Below are 20,464 nucleotides of genomic sequence, written 5' to 3'. Positions count from 1 at the left end.
TAAATAAATAACTATTATCAATTAAAGTTATATTCATGGAGTAATTTCACTTTACATTTAATTCTGAAAGTATTTCAATTAGAATTTTAGATATTTTTCTTTTAATATTCCTTATTTCTTATGACCTACAAGGTGAAAATTGCTATAGGTACCCATTATAAACTCTGAGTGATAATGAGAGCATACAAACAATTATTTTACACTGCTGCAGTAGAGTGGCAGAGAAAGCATTTTTCTGCAGAGCTGTATCAAGATTCTTAAGGGCTGTTGACCTTTTCTGCCCCAAACCACCAGTCTGGGAACTATAGCCTAAAATGATAAAGATAGGTGCAGGCTAAGTAACTATATCATTATATGCATTTTAAGGATAACATTTACTAGGTATTCCACACTAGGTATTGTAAAATACAATGAATGTACCTAGCTATGCTGTCTTGCTAGGGCACTTTCTGAGCATTTGGGGACCCTAAGTGGCATTCTACTTAGTAGCCATGTACAATGTTGCTGCAGTTTGTTTTAAGTTTGTCAGTCAGCTTGACAAGGAGTGAAGGAGAGTTTAATTTAAATGATTATTCAGATCTGGGTTTCAGTGTTAATTCAATTCTTTTCTTTCAGAAGTTTTACATACAATGGCAGTAATGGCCAGAAATATGTGTCAGCGTGTGTGAGTGTATGGATATATTTTATATAACTGCATATCATGTGGACTACCCCATGAGGTGTGTTTACCAAATAGGTGTACTTTGAGAGTATATTACAGACTGTAGCTCATTTGCTACCATGATCTACACCTTCAACAAGAGACTACTGAGGGAGCAGATATTATTTGGATGGTGGAACATTCTCAACCCAACAGTGACACCAATACAGTTGACATGATGTTTTCAGGTACAACTAAAGCTTCCATTGCAATTGCATTTCATTACATTGTAGCCCAATGCAGAACTAAGGAAGTAATATTTGGACATCAAACATGTCTGCTGATTGTCTACATAAAAAGAAAATTGGTGTAAATTAGATTTTTCACTGAACGATAAGTAATCTTTTAATCACTCAATAGATAGCTATCTAAACTAGTTAAGTATTTGAATCTTTGAAGGTCAAAAATCCAAAGGCTAATAACAGATAATGACTCTGTGTACAGAAAAGGACCCTTGTGCAGCGGGAGACCATGGCTGTGAACACCAGTGTGTGAACAATGAAGACTCGTTCACGTGTCGCTGTAGAAAAGTTTCACAAACTGAACAGTCATGCAAGAGTACAATTGTGCTTCGCATAGTTCTTGCATAGCAAACGTTGGTGTTAACTTACAATGAGAACAGAGAAAACATCAGAAGATTTCATTTCTCAGATATGAAATGAGACACTGCATCTCTCCAAACAACAGACCACAACCATGTTCGGCTGTAAACCTTGCACATTTACTACTGCTTTTGCACACCAACTCTGGCATTTATAGAGCAGCATATTTAGATTCTCTTACTCTCTTGCTCTACATTTAGACATTGAAGCCTCATCATAGCTTAACTGTTCAACATAGGAGCAAGTTGCTCTGCTCATTTCAATACCAGCAGAGGTCCATTGATTAAAAGTCTCACTAAGGTAGCCACAGAGCTGCTGGTTCAAATTACATATGTGGCACAGAGAGATTTGGTCCAAGTACTGTTGGGTTGTTTTCTAAATATCACAGAGTCTGAAACCCGTAGTCTGCACTGTTTGGTTCATTTTGTTACATAATTCTGTGATGAGCTGTGATGTCATCACTAATCCAGAGGCTGTTTATCTCTGTTCAGAGAGGAAGATAAATCTCTGTGTGGGTGTGTATGTTTGTGAGAGGGATTAAGGACAAAACTGTTTGGGCTTCTTACTCTTTGTTAATTATTGTTGTTTGTTTTACAGTGCAGTTCACAAGTATTTGGACAGTGACACTTATTTGTTGTTATTTAAACTCTGTACTCTAGCACACAAGAAATGACAATGAGATTAGTATTCAAATTATAATGTATTGTTCATTTGTTTTTATTCTAATATTAGTGTGTTTTTTGTAACAAACACATGTTTGTATTTCATGGCTACAAAATACAAAACAGAGATAAGGAACTTTATTTTATGGCATATTTTTCAGATTTATGTCTCATTATATTACATAATCATGGATGACATTTAGACCCTTATTTTCAAGCTGACAGTCTGCACTTTACAGTTATTGCTTCATATTAAATTTAGTGTGCTGTAGTATACAGCCATGAGTAAACAAGAATACAGTAAAAATGTAACAAGAATTTCATATTTTTAATAACATTGTCAATATCCTGCTTAAAGAGTACAGCTAGAAGAACATGTGCTTGGTTCTTTACTTCTTGGTGCATGCCAGTCATTGCATGGCTTTGTTAAATTCCATCAGCACCACATCTGATCTTGTTTAATGAAGGCTTTAGCTAAACTAGCAATGATAATACAAATACTGGGCTTACAAATACTGGAAATGGTCAAGCAAACATACTGACAGACATAAAATCACAATGAATTGTTTCTTTGTATTTATTCCAATATTAATGGTTTTTTGACAAACAAATGCTCACTTTCCAGATAAATATCTTTACATATCTTTTTCTCAGATGGCCTAGGACTTCTGCAGAGTACTGCATATTAAGTCAGTAATACAGTAACACTGTGCATTATTTATACTGACACTTGAGACTTGAGCCATCTCTGAAACACTCAGCTATTCCCTACATAAAGATGTGTATTTTCTGTGTTAATCTTTCAGGTGTGGATGTATGTCAGATAGTGAACCATGGCTGTGATCATCAGTGTTTTAGTGAGCCTGGCTCTTATGTATGCGTGTGTTTTGATGGCTATGCATTTGCTGAGGATGGCAAAAGCTGCAAAAGTACAGAATGGTTTCTGTAGTGTCCTACTTTTTGCACTGTGCACATCTGCATATACTATAAATCAATTTGTTTACTGTTATTTCTCTTTGGTTTTCTGGGTTGTAAAGAGTACTAAAATACCAAATTACTTTACAGTCACTTTAGTGGAATATATCTAGATTTTAAAATGCTTAAAACATGCATGGAGTTAATTTATAGTTGTATTTGTAGTCATAATAACATGGCACGATACAGCAAAATTCAGTCACGCTTAATTTCAGACTTGTGTTAACTGCTAGGTTGAAAAGTAACAGAGCCCTGTTACTTTTCATCCTCCTCTCTGCCTTGCCAGAGCCTGAATGTAGAGTTGGGGCTGTGGATCTGATGTTTGTAATTGATGGATCTAAGAGCGTGGGAATGGAGAACTTTCAGGTGGTGAAGCAGTTTATGACTGGCCTGGCAGGGGCACTGCCGAGCAGTGCACGAGTGGGTCTCCTGCAATTCTCCACCTCTGTGCAAAGTGAATTCACTATTGGTCAGTACCGCACTCTGAGGGAAGTGGAGAGAGCCATAGCAGCTGTCCGCTACATGGGCTGGGGCTCCAGGACCGGCACTGCCCTCCAGCACAGCTTCAGCCAGAGCCGGGCAGGTGTCTCCTGTGTTGCTATCCTCCTCACAGACGGACAATCACAGGATAATGTATCCAAATGGGCCTCCATAGCCAAATCAGCTGGTACTCTATTAATTAATTAATAATTAATTTCTTTGGCTTCTACTTAAAGTTGATTTTACCATATCATTTAACTGATTATGATTATATTTACTATCTGCAAACATCGTTCTAAAATGCTTTTGGCACAGTATGTGAAATGTTAATAAAAAAACAGAAAGCAGTGATTTGTAAATCCACCAGTATTACATTTTTTTTGTTATTTAAATTACAGTACAAAGACAAAAACATTTTATACTAATCAAAATACTAATTTTACCTTATCAACTAAGTTGTTGTTTGTAAATATACACTTTTCTGAAACTGATGCTTGCAACTTGTTGCAAAAAAAGGTTGGAATGGGGCAATTTAAGACTAGGAACATATTCCTAGTCTGCCCTATTTTAACATGACAACAAGCCACATTTGGCATGTGTTACAATCCCATGGCTGCATAATCAGTGAGTGCGGGTGCTCGACTGGCCTGACTGCAGTCCAAGCCTGTCACCCACTAAAACCGTGTGGCACATTATGAAGCGCAACATATGACGACAAAGGCCCCATATGGTTGCGCAGCTGAAGGCTTGTGTAATGGGGAAAAGTCTGCTTTCGAAACTGGATCCATTGATGTCGTCAGTCTTCAAACAGTTATTAAATGTTGTTAAATGGAAAGGTGGTAAACATGCTCCTGGCTCAGCTTTTTCTGGAAAGTGTTGCATGAATTAACATTGGAAAGAGCATTAATACATAAGGTAAAACATTGTGTTTTTGTACTGTTTTCAGTTTAATACAGGTCAAACAGAATTTACTAACTGCTGTTTTCTATTTTCATCAGGATTTTACATACACTCCTACCTTTTTTGTATTTGGGTTTGTATTCTGTTGTGGTGTATTACATTGTGGTACATTTGGTATTCAAGTCTTTTACTTTCCAGATGTATTCACTTTTGACATTTATGAAATACATTACTATTAATTAAATGTAATTCAGCTGTACATTGTTCAAACAAAATTTTTTATACTGTGCATATTTCCCCACCCAACTCAATAGTAGAGGTATTGTGAGTTTAGCAGTTCCATGTTATACAATATGTTATGTACTGTATTTACTAAATCACACAAGTTTTCACCTACTGTGTGTGTCTGTAGGTATCAGCATCTATGCTGTCGGTGTGGGGAAGGCTCTGGAGGAAGAACTGAGAATAATGGCCTCACAGCCAGAAGAGAAACACTTGTACCAGGCCCCCGGACTATAGCCATATGGAGCAGACTGCTGAGAAACTAAAGAGCCAGTTCAAGCCATGTGAAGGTACCAAAGTGTCCTACACTTTACAGATTTTAGGAACTGATCAATTACCAAAGTGCCCAAATATTAAAGGCCAGTTTCCCAGACCCAGATTAAGGATAATTCAAAATGAAAAAGAGTTTCCTGAATTTCCTTAGGCTTAAATCTCTGCTAAGAAAACTGTCTCTAAATACTAAACCATTTTATTTAAGAGTATATTGAAATGTGCCAAATGTCTTTTAATTCCATCTTATTCTCACAGCAATTCCTCATTCAGAGCCAAAACAACACATGCTGTTAGTTTAAATGCTTACAGATTTAAGCTGTAAATTTCTATAGACACCCCCACACAAACACATAACTTTGTTTGTTAGTAATGTATTGGAGAATTAATATTATTTTCCCTACTAATATTTACTTGTCTTTACTTACTCCTGCCTAACACAGTATCCTTAACCAAAGAACACTAGAAGCTGTGGCAAAAAGGATCGAAGTACTAGAGAATCAACAAAGAAGCAAGTGAAGCTGTCTTTTTCAAATCATGAGTTGCCTGGGTGAAGAGTGGTTCACTGTATCATAAGCTATTTCATATAATAAGAAATAAATAAAGCATTAAAATAGTGTGGATTCTAGTAATGCCTTTTAATGGTTGTCAGGTGTGGGAAAAGATACCTTAAAAAAGGTGCTGGTTTTAGAAGGCATCTAGCCACATACTAACAAACTCTAGCCAAATTCTGTAAAATGTTGATTAACAGCCAAAACATTAATGACACCACTTAGTAATTTTAATTCATGAAATGCCTTGGCACCACAAGACACCAATTACACATGTTTATTTTCTATGGAATTTTTTATTTATGTTGCATTTTGAGACATGCAGTTAACATATAGCATGAACACATACAGCATGAGGCAATTCTCTAAATATTTTGTCATTCTTGGCAATAATTAAACATACTAGTGCAACCCATAAAAAGTCTGGAAATTCTCTAGCTCTCAGTGGCTTAATTTCTCGAAGGTGACAGAGACTTAATCTTATTCCACAAACAACAAAAGGCAAACAGATCTGCCCTTTCACCTGCTAAGGAGGATATGCCATGCATGAGAGCATCACAAGTGTCTGAGCACATGCCTTGTGGCATTAGAGTGCACGAATGTATGCGTTGTGATGGGCCCCACCTGAATACTCTACTTTTCTCCCGGCTGTGGGATATACCCTGATATCAGAATCACCTAGAGGGGTAAAATCATATTTAGACCTGTTAATAAAACTGAATAAAATTTCAACATCAAACTCTTTGCCAGAACTGCAAGCCTGCAGAGAGGCAAGAAAGAACAAGCTTAGTGAAATTATCTTTTTTTTTCTAAATAAATAAATAAATACAAACAAACAAACATCCTGGGCCGATAATTCGCTCAGTGCTGAGATAGTGTGACTAGCGGTGCAGGTAGAGTACAGAGGAGGCGCAGAAGCCTTATCTCCAAAGTCTCTTTGCTAGTACATTAGTCTGGCGAATGACCAGCCCTGCTAAGACCACACACAGGTCCAACAGGTGAGAATGATTCGCCCTGGAAAGTGCCTGGATTAAGAAAGCATTATACTGGACACAGTGCAAATGCACCACATATACAATTTGTGTGTCAGACTCACCAGGATCAATGATGACCAGGGTGCAAACTCTGAAGTACTTCCAGCAGGCTGTGCCCAACTCAATATTATTCCTGGTGTAGTGCACGCTCATCTTAGCCAGCGTAATGCCATACATAATCTATGGCATAATACAAGGTTTCAGACTTCCTAAGAGAAAAACAGTGTGTGTTATCCCTAAACATCAACAACCACTGAAAACATTCAAATACATTTCTAGTGCAGAGCTCCAGTGTCCTTGTGTACATACTTGTCCTTCACTTCAAAGTTCTACCAAGTTGCCCATGCCAATCATTCCGCATCACTGGCAGATGGGTGTGAAGACGCAGGGACCCAAGTACCTGAGCGCAAGGCAGTAGCTAGCAAGGATGATGAGTAAGCCATGTCCTGTCGCATCATCTTCAGCGTCTGCCTGTACACCAGCACGCATATTCCACTTTTCATCAGTCCAGAATTAACAGATTTCAGTGACTTTTTCTGAAAAATAAAGCAATTCATTATTAAGCTATATTACGTTAGTCAAGCCTTACAACTATTCTGATGACAACAGAATGTGTCGAATCGTTGTGGCAAGGGAGGGGCCTGAGCCTCTTTGCAGTGCATAATAAGATCAATGCACAGGCCATATACGAAATCATTGGCTGTGAGCGCATTCAAGGTAAAAAAAAATCTAAAACAATATACTGTTAACATAAAAGACCAAATTAACAACCAATGTAGAGTCCTTACAAGAGCCAGAAAGTTCGACCATATCTGCCCAGTTTTATCAGCCTTACACTGGTTGCCAGTAAAATTTTGGATTGATTATAAAATTCTCTTGCTGACTTATAAAGCACTAAACAGACTCGCCCCGCTGTACCTGAGTGAACTTCTCTCTCACTATGAACCATCCGGCTTACTTAGATCCCAAGGTGCTGGCTTACTATTAGTACCCAGAATTAATAAAGTTACGTCAGGGGGGAGAGCTTTCTCATACAAAGCCCCCCAGCTTTGGAATAGTCTTCCTGTTAATGTTCGGGACTCAGACACAGCCTCAGTAGTCTAAGCTAAAAACTTACTTGTATAGTCAAGCCTTTGGTAATTAGTTTTCCCTGTTAGTTCTATACCTGCCAGAGTCTCTGCTAACACTGTAATTTGTGATCGGTCACCCATTACAGAACTGACTCTCTGTGTTTTCCTCTCTGTGTGTTTTCCTTTCTTTTCTTCGCCGAGTTGAACAGCTGCCCATCCTGTGCGTTCTGATGCTGCTGCCTTTTCTGCCTCGATCGGGTGCCACTGCTCGCCAGCCCTCTGGACCGGCTTACCAACATTGAGCCTCCTGCTGTACAACGCCGTGCAAACCTCACCCTCACAACCTGACCCCACTGATACTACTGCTGTTGCTGCATGAACTATTCAAAATTATTCACTTGAACCAATCAATCATTCAAACTAATTCAAATTAATCAATCACCCATTGTAGAACTGACTGTGTGTTTTTCCTCTCTTTCCTTTGCCGAGTTGAACAGCTGCCCATCCTGATGCTGATGCTGCTGCCTCTGCTGCCTTGATCGGGTGCCACTGCTCACCGTGCAAACCTCACCCCCACAACCTGACCCCACTGATGCTGCTGCAGCATGAACTAAACTATTCAAATTAATTAATTGTTTCCTTCACCTTTACCCTGTTTTTGTACTATAATACTTTGTACTAACAATGTTTACTATCCGGTGTCGACCAGAGGAGGATGGGTTCCCCTTCTGAGTCCTGGTTCCTCTCAAGGTTTCTTCCTGTTTATCTTAGGGAGTTTTTCCTTGCCACTGTCGCCACTGGCTTGCTCATGGGGGCTCGGACCCGGATTTCTTTTTGTAATGCTCATTTCCTTGTAAAGCTGCTTTGTGACAACACCTGTTGTAAAAAGCGCTACATAAATAAACTTTACTTACTTACTTACTTACTCTTTAACGTCATATCAAATAACGACAATTAAGTGTTCCCCAGCACCCCATGTGTCGTGTTACAGACATACTTCAGTTAGCCTAGCTTAGTAAGTAAAACGTGCTTACCATTTTCTTTGCTGCGACCATTTTGCAGCAAAAAGCGTTTCGTTTCGCCTACAAACAGAAGACACTTGTTTAAATGCGTTCAATAGGCAAGCAATTATTTATACGTTATTAATCCTGGCTTGCTGGCTCCCGTTTACGCTGTCCCACCTGCTTGACCTCCAGTCGGAGCAGTCGAAGGGAGAGTGGATTCGTTACTTTTCTCCTCTCGTTTCAGTCTCGCGAGAGCATAAATCGGAAGTTGAACGTAACCCAGAAGGAAACTAGAGGGCTCACTACCAATTATCTGGAGCTGCGTCCAAAAACACACAGGCAACTACTCTACTGCACGTATTACAGAAATGAATAGACTTGTATTGGTGGTGTAGCCTACTATTTAGCATGGTAGTATGCGGTTTTGGATGCAGCCAGGGAGTTCCAAATATGACTGGGGGTGAATCTCAAATCGCTCCCTACTTACTCACTCCCTAGTAGTGCACTAGCTGATTAAACTATGGTTTCTTTACCGAAATAGCGCATTATGTCTTAGCCAGGGAGTCATGAAGCTTTTGCTGAATAAAAAAAATGGCTAAGTATCTGACAAAAATGCATTAGCTTTTACACGCATTGGCTATTTCATGACCTACGTAGTGCACGACATAGGGTGCAGGGAGCCATATTCAGTATACGTTACTCATTACATGCATTTTGGGTTTTTAATGGGTTCATATCACAAAGTAAATGCTTCTAATGGTTTAACAGGTGACCAATGACTGATTCTAAATGCATCTGATGGTTTCCTAATGGAATCTAAAGGTAAGGAAACTAGTGGAAACCAGTGGTCCTTTTTCAGCAGGGCAATCCCTTGGCTCCTTTCTTTTTTCTTTTCTGTTTAAACTGATATAATGTTTTATGTTCATGCATTGTCTTGACCTCACTGTAATTATACTATTTGCACTCCAGGAAAAAAAAAACTTACATCTTACATGTATTTTGAGTGTATAGATGAGATCATCTGTGGAATCTGCTGCAGTACCCACTCACAATCTAGTTCAGGCCTGAAGGACCCTGCCATTTACATTGTCATGCTGGAATTTTGTTTTATTTTAATTATTTAATTAATGTATTGATTGAAATGCTTTATATGTTTCGTTTTGAGAATCTTAAGGGAATTGTAATATTTAATAATAAAATAAATAATATGTAAGAAAAGAATGCATACTTAAAACAATTAAAATAATAATAATTAATGACAATGGCTATAAAGATTAATAAATACATTAAGAAAATGCACAAATCAAATAATTGTTTTTTTAGTCAGCTTAACATACTGACACACTGTTGCCAATAGAACCACAAGGCGAAGTTGACTACGCATGCTCTCAACATTTTTTCACGTCTCATTCCAACCAAACCATCACTGAATATTCGGCGCTTGCTTTCTCACTCTGTGCTGTGCCTAAGGTACTGGTACACAGACCGTGCTGGTCTAGTGTGAAAGCAGGGCTGGTCATGCTAGGACAGACAGGCGAAGAAAGATAATGCGGCTCACTGTCTGCTAGACACCGAGAAGAGAGCGTTTCCGAAATTGTAAATAGTGAGTTTTTGTGTTTTAAAGTTGGACCTGCAGTAGTTCCAACTTTGGTGAAAAGATGGGCTGTTCGTCGTCTAGCACTCAGACTGTGGCTCAGGAAAACAGACCAGGCACTAAACCCGAAGAAACCAACGGAGACACGGGTTTTGGTAAGTACTTTTTCACGTCCTAGTTTTAAAATCAGATGAAGTGACTAGCGTTGAGCTGATTTTTTTGTTGAGCTTTGTATGTTTTTTGTGTCGGCTTGACCATAAACGAGCAAACAAATAAATATGACTTCAAACACATTTTGAATGAATACATTAAATAGGCTACATTAATACCTTTTAAAGTACAACTCAAAATTAAGCTTTACAAACAGTAAATCTCCTGAAATCTAAATAAGCTTTGGATATTTCTTTTAAAATATAAATACCTGAAGTGTTTTATAATTTTTGTGCACAAAAAAAGGCTGTTTCCATATAAAAAGTACATGACCTTAAGAAATAGTAGGCCTAATTTGGAGTATAAAATGTCCAAAACTAAGGAGACAGAGGTTTCAGATCATTTGAAGAATTTTTAAATCATAATAGTTTTGTCTGTTGGTTGCTGCTTTTTATTCAAGTAAAAGATCTTTACACGAAGCGTAAGAAAAGATAATTCACACTGGTTGCATAGGGCTTACTGATATAGACCAAATATTATATTGTGATTGTAGTGGTATATATTGTGGTACAGCGTTGCCTGCAATGTATATTAAATGCATTAGTGTACACTAAATATGACGTGTTTAAAATTTGAATATTGCAGCTTACATACACCTCTCCAATGACATTGGAAAGCTTACGTGAAAACTTACTGTTAGAAATGTGCAGAATAACCTGGAGAGTTTTTTTTGTTTGTTTGTTTGTTTGTTTGTTTTTTGTTTCCTGAACAGGTCACTTTATAACCTGATGATTGACAAAATCAAGTAGAGAATTGTCAACTAATGCCTTATTGTCCCTGCATGTCAAGTCCTCTCTGAAGGAATACATGAGAGTGGTATAGTGGAGCATACGTGTTTCCAAAGATAGAAAATGAGCTAAGTAGGGGCGTACAAGCATTCTGATTGAGGAGTAATTTTGTTACATTCTCCTGTCTGCCGCTCAGAGCTCTACACTGCAGTTCACTGGATCAGTATAGTTAAGTGACCGCCCCAGGCAGGGATCTTTCTGTTCTCGTCTAACCAGTCTTGTTTGTCTTCACATCAGCTGTGCATCACTGCATCCATAAGGTTAAGGATAAAACCAGGAGCATTCCCCTAGCTCCCCAGCATTGGGCACTGAACAACTTTTGGTTCAGCTATAGTTTGTTATCCAGATTTAATCATCCAACATCAGTACCTGACCTCACTAATTCTTATGTGCCTAAATGCAATCAAATCCTGACAGCAACATTCTAACATGTAATGTAAAGCCTTCCCACAAGACTGTTACTGCAGAAAAAGGTGAGAAAAGCTCCATATTACTACTCTTAATTAAGACCCCCTCCAAAAAAAACGATTTATTGGATGATTCTTTAAAAAAAAAGATTTTTGTAAGATTTTCTGTTTTCTGTAACTTTTTTAAAGTTTACAGAACCTCCACTTAACAGAAAGCTTCTATACCAATTAAAAGTGTTCTCTGGAGCTGTAGATGCAAGCTGGTAAGTGCTTAAGGTTTTTAAGAGTACTGAGTGGCTAAGTTCACTGGGGAAACACGAATCTGTTCCTAAATCCAACATCTATGCAGACCAGACTTAAGCCCATATGAGGGTAGCCTGAACCTGATGTTTTAAAACACTACACCATATTAAATTTTATCGTAAAGTTTCTGGTTTGTGACTCATACCCATTTGAAATAAAGCCACCAACTAAACATAGCCTTCACACTTCTGTGTTTCTTTTTATTTGTTCTCAGTAATTCCAGTGGCAACTTACAAAACATGCTGCTGTGGATAGTCTCTGTATTCTTTTTGTTGTGCCATTTGATTCTTTTTCCATTTTTCTGTGCTACTTTGCCTGTGCAGCACAGATTTGCCTGAGATTTGCCTCAGATATACATTTAGGACAAATCTAACTAATAACATATGACATTATTTGTGTGTCTTTTTCATTTTTGATATTTATTTTTTGTATTAGGCATATCATATAGTCCTTCCTTAGTTAATCAGTTGCATAATATAGCTAAATTAAAATTACTCTGTGGATCAAAAATGAAACATTACAAGTGTAATCTGTATATTCCATTCTATTATTTGAAATACACTTTTAATTTATACATAAAAATCATTTGGCTGCAAAAGGATCTTCACCAAATGTTGTTGCCACAGTATGGCAATTTAAAAAGTTAAGTGAGATGTCACTATGTAGTAAACTACACAATACTGTCTTCTTCTGAACTTCATATTCTAATTTACCTATTTCGTAGCCAAATTTCTCTCAGCCCTCATCCACTTTATATTTATATACAAATTATTTCTGAATTATTGAGTAAGATTTTGGTCAGATTACAACCAAAATACACTTACTCCAGTACTAAAGTGGAATCAATGAATATGGTCTATAATCCACCATCATTTAATACAGTTATGCTTGCTCCCTAAACCTACTGTCATGACCTCCACATTCTAATAATTAACATGTGCTGTTTGAATTGGTTACTATATATGTTAACCAAACCACAAATAAGCGTAGTGGAGCCGGTGAAGTCTGACACAGTAGAGACACAAGAGTGGAGCAGGAAACCTTAGAGACTTTCATTATATCATAACCTTTTGTTCAGCATGTGACAATATGAAGACTTTTAGAACAAGATGGAATACCCGTGTGGCACTGCTCTACATTGCAGAAAACCTAAAGAGGGATCTTCTAAAAACATAATTTACACTAAAGACTTCTGTTTTAAAATAATTTGTGCTGTATAGTGCCTTGTGCAGTGCATGTGTCAGTAGAGAGATGATGAGTGGAGGTCAGTATTTCTGTCTATAGTGAAAGAATAGGGACAGTGTTGGAGTGTTGTGATGCAAAGTACCAGTGTGTATCAGACAGAACAGAACAGTTCGGAACATTGTCGGCCGCCACACTTCAGATGTGCTTAAGTCATGAGGGCAGTCAATGTTGTGACATGGAAAAAAGGTGACATATTGTCTGTAGCGGCTCTATAGTGCCCCTCTTCCTTCTGCTTGTCTGCAGACTGTTTTGACGGGAGAGTCTGTCATCTTTGGCAAGCCTTCATCTTGGCTCTTGTTGCCAAGCATCTGCCTGCACCACTTTACACCAGCAGGAAATTGCAGGTCTATCCAAGGATATTGCACTACAGGAAGAGCCTCAGACTTGCACCAAAGGCAAAAGCTTGGTGTATTTGTTTATTTCCCTGATCCCGTATGCATGCTTAACTTGTATTAGCACAACACACATACAGTAATTCCACATTATTTACTTCACTTTAAATTTTTTTACTTGGCTCTATGAAAGCCATTTATCATCAGTAATTTTACTGTTCTTAATAATTTCAGGATTTTATTGAATATGTATTGTAGTGTACTTTGAAGATGGACATATTTGCATCTGAGCTTTTGATTTCTTCTGTCGAACCTGAAACTCTGATATCACAGCAGGTTTCCTGTAAGATGATACCTGCAAGTGGATATGTTTTCATCTTGTAGACATGATAGAGTGAATGAAACCTAAAGATCAGAGAATGTTTTTCTTCTTTCATCCTATTTTCATATTTTGTGCTATGTCATCACATTCCATTCCAGTGGTTGCTCGCAGGCTGTAGAATCCTTTCTCCAGCAACAGCAGGAAGCGGGAGCTTCAGGCTAAACCCAGAATCAACTTCAGAAGAGGACATCAACAGCAGCCTTTAATATCAGCTTTATTGTGTGTGAGGCACGGATGACAATCAGAATACCCAGACTTGGCATATTTACCTTCCAAAAGCCAAAATATCTCACACAGTGGAGAAGGTCTTTATGTGAACAAATGATTTTTGTCTGACACTCTAAGCCATGATTTATTGTCTTATTGGTGTATAGTTATTTTTACTGTGTCTTTTTTCTAGCGCGTCACCAACCCTCCTTCTGGAGATCTGCCTTTTTACAAAGCTTTGTTCATTATTTTTTTTAATCAGATGTATGGGTAATTACTTGGTCAGTTGAGCAACATTCTAGAGAGAAAAGTACTATTCATTGCTCTGTCTGTCATAGGGAAATATTTCAATGCTGATCCATGTCACTAGAGTTTAATAATTTATTCGATTCAAAGGTATTTGTACAGTGCTTTTTACAAGAGCTGCTGTCAGAAAGCAGCTTTTTAGAAATCTTAGTCCAAGCCCCAAGTGAGCAAGCCAAGTGCAACAATGTCCATATAAAAAAATACATGAACATATATTTTTATAGGCTTGAAATGCATTTCAAATACATCGCAGTCCATGCCGAAATACATTCCAAACACTAAAATGTATTTCAGAATATATTGCCATAGTAACCAAATATATTTTTAAATACATTTATTTTAAAATGTACAGGGAAATATTACACAAAAATAAAAAGAAAAAATAATGTATGTAAATAAATTTATTAAATACATTAAAAAGTGTACTCTACTGTTTAGAATCCCTTTTGAAATAAATTTGTATTGCAGCGTCTTAATTTTAAATATTAGCAAATGAACCTTTAACATGGCAAAATCAAGTGTTGTAGGTATTGATACACTGTGAATATGCAGTTATGATTTGATATCTTGTTTATTTGAAATACATTTTATGTGAGTGCTGTCTAACTGCATATGGTTAATGCCAAGTACAGTGCAGAACACAAGTCAGTACCATTTAGTTATATCTGTAATCTGTGTGTGTGTGTGTGTATATATATATATATATATATATATATATATATATATATATATATATATATATATATATCTGTGACAACAAATACAAATAAATCCATTTTAAAAAATGTTTAACAAATACATGTTTTGGCCTTTTCATACATTGCAAAAATATATTTGATAAATACATTTGGAATACATTTTTTTCCATATGGGAAGAAAAAACTAATAGAATTAAGAAAAAAAACTTTGAGAGAAATCAAGACTCAAAAAGGGATCCCATCCTCCTCTGGCTGACCCTGCATAGCAAAACAATAACACAACAAAATGAATGAGTTATGAAGATGGATGTTATGAAGATTAAGAAATGACTAATGAAAACACAATAATGAATGAACACTGCAAAATCACAGGGTAATTATGCACATCTCTCAAATTGGCCTTTTAAACTCCTCAAGTTGACAACTTGTACTAGTGAAGTTTTGACATTTCAGTATGCATTGATTCTTTGTATATTTTAATTCTTTTACCAAACTTTAAATAATTATATGTATTGGGATCCGATCATATCTATTTGTGAAACATCCGTTTTAATATTTTCAGTGAGTGCACGATGCCAAAAGCACAGGTTTTTTTTTTTTCGGTTTGTTTGCTGATCAGTGTTCAAGCTCCTGTAGTTGCAAGCTATTTTCCTTCACTTACCAACCACCCTCATTTCCTTTCATGGTTCAACATTTATTTTAGATAGCATCATACAAATGTCAATTTCAAAGAAGTTGATTAATAAAAACTAATAAAATCAGAAAGCAGTGATCGGTAAATTCTGCTTGAAATGTATCCAATTGAAAACATATTAGTTGTTTTACCATATGAACTCCTTTTTTGTTTTGTTTTTTATTTTTTTGTAAATATAAACAGTCATTCCATATTTTATGCTTGCAGCACATTCCCAAAAATTTGGGGCAGAAGCATGATTATTAATATGTTTACCTTTTCTTTTAATAATACCTAATATATGTTTGTGGAAACAAACAATTTAGTATGGGGTCATATTCTTTGTCATTTTGTGCTTTATATTGCACCATACCAATTATTAATTAATTATCAATGGGAGACAGGGTTATATTTTAGGCAGGCCATTCTAGCACTCCACTTTCTGAACCATGTTGCTGTAACACTTGCAGAATGTGTAGACATTATCTAGAAGTCAGAGTATGTCACTCCAAAATATGTATAGATCTTTCAGCTTTAATGGTGCCTTCACAGATGAACAAGTTACCCACTGAAGTGGGTACATAGGTATAGTAAACAGATTTTTAACAAATAATACCTATGTATTAGAAAAAAGTACTACATTTGGACATGACTCATATTTATATAGTTGTTGAACTCAATTAATTAAATAATAGTTCCATAGACATACCTTTTATATATTAGAAATACCTGTTTTTAGTCTCACCACCAGAAGTGCACCAGAATTTATGTTAAAATCACTAAAATTTGCTCCTAGAAAAGACCCCACTACAGGAGAAAGAGTTCTCAACTTTCATATCTGATTCAGAATGTTAATTTAAACAGTTTTTTACAGCTGTGTCCACGTTGGGTTAGGTTTCCATGAACAGCATTCTTTATCAACTTGGTAAACCCTTTCCTTTTAGACTTCTTAGTGTACTGCTTCTCTATGGTTACTGGTCTCCAGGATTCTTTGTAGCCTGAATGATCAAACAAATCTCCATTTAGCTCATGGCTGCTAAATTTAAATCACCAAGTGACCCATAAATAAATATTTGTCTTTATTTGTTATTTGTATCTAACAGTGTATGATCATATAATTATAATGATTTAGTAGACTTTTAAAAAATGTTTTTTTAAACGATAGCTGCATTTGCCAGCATGATCTGAATGATATTTAAAATCTTGTCCCGACAAAGCAGCACACTTCTTGTTTCATCTTGTGTGTTGGTGTGTTTCTAGTTGCCAGTAACAGTATTGTGGCAGAGGATGCCGAAACAATATCAGACCAGATGCAGCTACCAGTCCAGAGTGCCATGCCAGAAGAACTGAGCCCTGGGCTGGGGGGCAGAGAGGCTCCTGCTATTTGTGATGCTCTGCAGAATGTGGAACTGGTGCCAGAACCGACAATTGAGAGTGACCTGATCCAGACTACCGAGGGTCCAGAGAGTACTGCACTAGAGAAGCCACCAGCTCCCACCGAGCCTCCAGTCCTACAAAACAAGAGCAGTCCTGCAGAGATGGTTATGGCACAGGAAGCCACTGTGACCAGTGCTGCTGTGGAAGAGACAAGTCCTGCAGAAAATGTTGACACAGATTCTCGTTCCCTAGTAGAGTCACCGCCTGCTGAGGAGCCAGTGGTTTCTGCAGCTCCAGTAGAAACAGCTTCTGAAGTTTCAGAAGCTGCACAGGTGCCAGAGGCCGCACACGCTCCAGAAGAAATGACTGCAGAACCTACCATTGTTCCCGCTCCTGCTGTAGAACCCTCTCCAGCTCCTGAGCCTGAACCAGCTTCAGAACCCACACCAGATGCAGAACTTGCCACAGCTACAGAGCCAGCACCAGTTGCAGAAGCCACCTCAGTTCCAGAACCTACATCAGTTGTAGAACCAACTGCAGCTCCGGAACCCACACCTGCTGCAGAAGCTGCCCCAGCTGCAGAACCTCTCTTGGTTCAATCAACTCCAGCCCCTGAGCCCACCCCACAAGAAAACCCTGTAGCAGCAGAAGCAGATCCCACTGCAGTAGAGGAGCCTGCAGCAGCAGCACTTCAGTCGCCCGGTGGTCCAGAGCCAATTCACGTGGAGGCAGCGGCAGCTGCAGCAGCAGCAGCAGTAGTTCTGCAGGCAGCACAAGAGAGTGCAGCCCTTGCAGCAACAAGTGCAGATGCAAACACCCCTGTCCAGCCTACCATGCAGGCCCCAGAGGCCCCTGAGGGTAAGATGGGTTATTCATTAAATTTGTTTAAAATTGATTAAACATGTGGAATTCAGTGTGCTTCTGCTTTGTTGGAACAAAAATCTGCAATCTCACCTGCCCTTGAGAACCCTGATTCTGTCACTTTTTCTTTATTGTATATTTCATATTGTTTGCATTGATTTTTTTAGTATAAACCCCTTCATGACTTAGAGCAGCGTAGGTATTACATTCTGCAGTGATATGGCCCTCTAAGACAACGCTTGCTGGCAAACAAAATAATTGTAAAAAAACTGGTTCTCAACCTTCTGTATTCTCAAAACGCTGAATTCCCTGATGTGTGGATATCTCTGTTAAGTAAGAGGTAGATATTCGTTAAATACACCACCACATCATGGACCACACTGATCTCCTATGCTGCTCTGGATTGGGATTGGGCTGTGCCTGTGCATAGTGGAATGAAGCTGGTATTTGTATGCTTTCACAATAAAGATCATCTCAGGGGGAAAAAATGATGATATATGTGCTCTGTATGAAAGTAGATCTCCTTGAGCAGGCTTTGGCACCTGGGGGTTAGACATGGTGTACCATATAGTAACATGTAATGCAGGCTTAATTCCTTTTCTTTTTCAGGAGGAACTGTACATATATCGACATGCAGCCCTGTTCGTGAACACAGTGGATATTGTTTTAATGCTGAACATTCTTTGTAATGTAGTAGAGAGGACAAGAAGCCATAGTACTGCATGCTGCCACCCAGAGTGTCATTCTCTTTAAGAATTCTTGCGTACAACAGCTGCTTACATACATCCACACAGACTTTCACACATCATGGACCATCACATTCTTTCATTCCATTGCCTCTGCTTATATTAACTTTGTGTGTGTGTGTTGGGGGGGGGGCAGTGTAAATGCCAGCTTTCTGACTGACAGAGCCACAGTTCAAACATTATTATATTATACCGCAATATTTTATTATTAGGCAGTTTTTAGTGTGAAGTCATCAGGCCAATGCTTGTACACTACAAGTATGACTCAATTTCCTAATAATTTACTAATAATTTATTATTAAGTGCTATATTATTCTTGGAAATGAGACATCACAGCAGTCAGAGACCACCCTTTCATTCAGTTGATTTCTAGTCAAAACAGCCATTAAGTGCAAGTTTATTTTCTTTTTCGGTGTCAGGGAAAAAAGCAGGAACATATAAATGATAGAAAATTCACAGAAACCTCAATAGCTTAAAACAATAGAAACATTTTCTATATTTAATATTTACACAGCCTTTCAGTCCCATAGCGCTGAGTGGGCTGCTCAGAGTGGAAGGATGGACAAAAACACCTATGGATGTTTTATGATCTGAAGTGAGAGCGGAGCTTGTTTTTTTCCTATCTCTCAAAGACAAAAATTTTAAGTTTATCTATGTTGACAGTTTTGCTGGGCGGACATAGCTGCAACTTGTTGATTTTTATATTGGATAAATGGAACAGTTAAAATGGCAGTATGTTGCACAAAAGTAAGGTATGAAATTAAATAATGATAGATTTGTGTATGTGTGTGTGTATATATATATATATATATATATATATACATGCCCTATTTTTATGACACTGAAAAACAAATTACTTGCACTTGATGGCCATTTCGAGTGGAAATTGAATAAACTAAAGGGTGACTTTTACACAGCACTGCTAACAGCTCTAATGTTAAAGGAGTAATGCTGTGGAGTTGCTCTGCATCTGTTATGTTGTTATGCTCTCAGGCACAGAGAACACACTGTACTTTTAGATTACGGCCCCTTTTCATTCTCCCTATCTCTCTCTCTCTCTCTCTCTCTCTCTCTCTCTCTCTCTCTCTCTCTCTCTCTCTCACACACACACACACACACACACACACACACACACACACACACACACACTAGTCTCTTTTTTCTCACATATAGGTCCTACTCTCATAATGCTCAGAGTCTGAGGAGTATTTGGGCATTGTTAATGTTACTGAAGCTTTTCTGACTACTGTCTGTTTACAGCCCCTCCTCCCCCTCAAAGGACATGTGTTTGGTATGCACTGATTTCCTGTGTGTGTGTGTGTGTGTGTGTGTGTGCATGCATGTTTTGTAGGTGGTGTGGGGGAGGGTGCAGTCTCGCAGGCTGAGACTGTTGAGGCCAAACTAGCAGTGACTCTGACTGAAGCTGACTTGGCTGGTAAAAATGCAAAACATAACAATGTGGCCGACATCTCACACTAAGCTCTCAAACTCAATAACGTCTCACTTTACCTAGTTTTTAACCTTTATTTAAGAGAAAAGCTAAAAACTGTCACCAAATCACTGTGCTACAGTGTTGGATGTATGAACCCTGACCCACCCATGTGCTCTTCTGTTGTGTGTATTTTAGCTGCCACTGAGGAATGAGGGAACACACACCTTTGACTCTGCTGAGAGGCAAAGACTGGCAGAATGGAACATTCCATAGAGCTCACAAATTGTGATCAACACACAGACACACACACACACACACACACACACACACACACACACACACACATATATATATATATATATATATATATATA

The 20,464-nt window shown here is 37.9% G+C and overlaps 1 protein-coding gene and 1 pseudogene across 1 annotated transcript; one reads left to right on the top strand and one right to left on the bottom strand.

Moving 5' to 3' along the window:
* Nucleotides 1–3,910: 3,910 nt before the first annotated feature.
* LOC118800450 lies at nt 3,911–8,755 on the bottom strand (annotated as a pseudogene).
* A 1,228-nt stretch (nt 8,756–9,983) lies between these two features.
* Nucleotides 9,984–20,422, top strand: LOC118800424 (predicted GPI-anchored protein 58). The gene is made up of 4 exons (XM_036560631.1): nt 9,984–10,279; nt 16,936–17,910; nt 20,011–20,094; nt 20,287–20,422. The coding sequence occupies exons 1-4, from the start codon at nt 10,189–10,191 to the stop codon at nt 20,301–20,303; spliced, it is 1,167 nt and encodes a 388-aa protein (XP_036416524.1). The 5' UTR covers nt 9,984–10,188; the 3' UTR covers nt 20,304–20,422.
* Nucleotides 20,423–20,464: the final 42 nt, after the last annotated feature.

Source organism: Colossoma macropomum, unplaced genomic scaffold (genome assembly GCF_904425465.1).
Source record: "Colossoma macropomum unplaced genomic scaffold, Colossoma_macropomum, whole genome shotgun sequence".
Lineage (NCBI taxonomy): Eukaryota > Metazoa > Chordata > Actinopteri > Characiformes > Serrasalmidae > Colossoma > Colossoma macropomum.
The sequence above is the reverse complement of the archived record's forward strand: the minus strand, read 5'-3'. Positions and strand labels throughout refer to the sequence as shown.

Excerpts from the sequence above, each read along its gene's own strand:
- LOC118800424 (XM_036560631.1), top strand. The coding sequence starts at position 10,189 with ATGGGCTGTTCGTCGTCTAGCACTCAGACTGTGGCTCAGGAAAACAGA. Across the intron at positions 10,280-16,935 it reads CAACGGAGACACGGGTTTTG|TTGCCAGTAACAGTATTGTG; the intron begins GTAAGTACTTTT and ends GTGTGTTTCTAG. Across the intron at positions 17,911-20,010 it reads GGCCCCAGAGGCCCCTGAGG|GTGGTGTGGGGGAGGGTGCA; the intron begins GTAAGATGGGTT and ends CATGTTTTGTAG.